General features: G+C 40.6%; 1 protein-coding gene across 1 annotated transcript; it reads left to right on the top strand.

Moving 5' to 3' along the window:
* The first annotated feature begins 535 nt into the window (after positions 1-535).
* Positions 536-940, top strand: LOC145664717 (uncharacterized). Its single transcript, XM_081731586.1, has one exon. It carries the CDS (start codon positions 536-538, stop codon positions 938-940), a length of 405 nt encoding a protein of 134 aa, XP_081587712.1.
* The last annotated feature ends 312 nt before the right edge of the window (positions 941-1,252 follow it).

The raw sequence follows: 1,252 nt of genomic DNA, 5'->3' as shown, positions 1-1,252 counted from the left end.
TTTGTTAATAATCACCATGTTATTGTTATTTTACAACTAAACTAGAAATACTAAAGGTTAATTCACACATAGTGTCTGTGCCCATGTCATTTTCCTGCCATGCTACGGCCTTGCTATGGCCGCGACATTCGCACATGCATACACTACTGCTCATAGAGTTCGGACACGTACTTTATGAGTAATAAACAAGTCATAAAGCTACTTTGACTATGACATAACCTTGTTGCTTGGCAATAATGTGATAACTTGGACACCCCAATACAGTATAATATGAAAAAACTAACAAGTTTCTCTCAGTTTTGCAAGTAAAGTGACAAAACACCAAAGAAGCATAAGTGGTTTCAAGTGCATACAGCAGAGCACCCTGGACGAGCAATTGCGTGAAAGAGGTAGGCAGGAATTATTATCGCTCTGGTAAGTCAGAATACACTCGGTGGAACGTCGTTGCTTCCGTCAATGCAGAGGTAGTTACTAGTATAATTGGGTAAGTGAAGATCGTCGTAGGGATGAGAAGCAAGTGAATAATTTCAAGACGATGCAGCGAGGAAAGAATGTGCCTATTGAGAAAAGGGCAGCAATGGTTACCCTTCGTAAAGAAGGACATTTAGTGCGAGAAATTTCCAAAAAGTTAAGGATAGCTGATTCTACAGTTAATAATACAATAAGACGATACGCCACTTTCAGGACTCATGAAGATCGTGATATTCCAGGGGCATCTCGAGTGAAAAAAGACGCTAAAGATATGCGAATACGATTACTTAGTAATCATAACAAGAGGTTAACAGCACCGGAAATAACGGCAGAGGTCAACAGAACGTGTTCCAACAAAATGTCCGTTAGAACCGTGAAATGGCAACTACAGAAATCAAATTTACATGGGTGTGTAGCCGTGCGTAAGCCATTGCTTAGGCGTGGTAACAAACAAAAAAGACTACAGTAATCATAGCATACAAAACCTGAACGGTCAGAAAGTGGAAACGAGTGTTATGGTCCGACGAGCCTAAATTTGAAGTGTTTGGAGAAAGACGATGACGATATGTGCGCAGATCTCAAGGTGAGAAAATGTCACCGGAATGCATAAGGCCAACCAACAGTAAAACACGGTGAAGAGTCTGTGTTAGTTTGGGGGTGTTTTTCATTTGCTGGAGTCGGCATGTTAACTGAAATCGATGGCATTATGCGGAAAGAACATTATTGAGAAATTCCTGAAACACAAGCCATTCCGTTTGGTCTCCGTTTAATTGGACAAAAT

This window comes from Thermobia domestica, chromosome 11 (assembly GCF_964235325.1).
Source record: "Thermobia domestica chromosome 11, izTheDome1.hap1.1, whole genome shotgun sequence".
Classification (NCBI taxonomy): domain Eukaryota; kingdom Metazoa; phylum Arthropoda; class Insecta; order Zygentoma; family Lepismatidae; genus Thermobia; species Thermobia domestica.
This window is presented reverse-complemented; position numbering and strand designations above follow the sequence as displayed.

What these genes read in the sequence shown, in the direction of transcription:
- LOC145664717 (XM_081731586.1), top strand. Translation starts at nt 536, where the DNA reads ATGCAGCGAGGAAAGAATGTGCCTATTGAGAAAAGGGCAGCAATGGTT.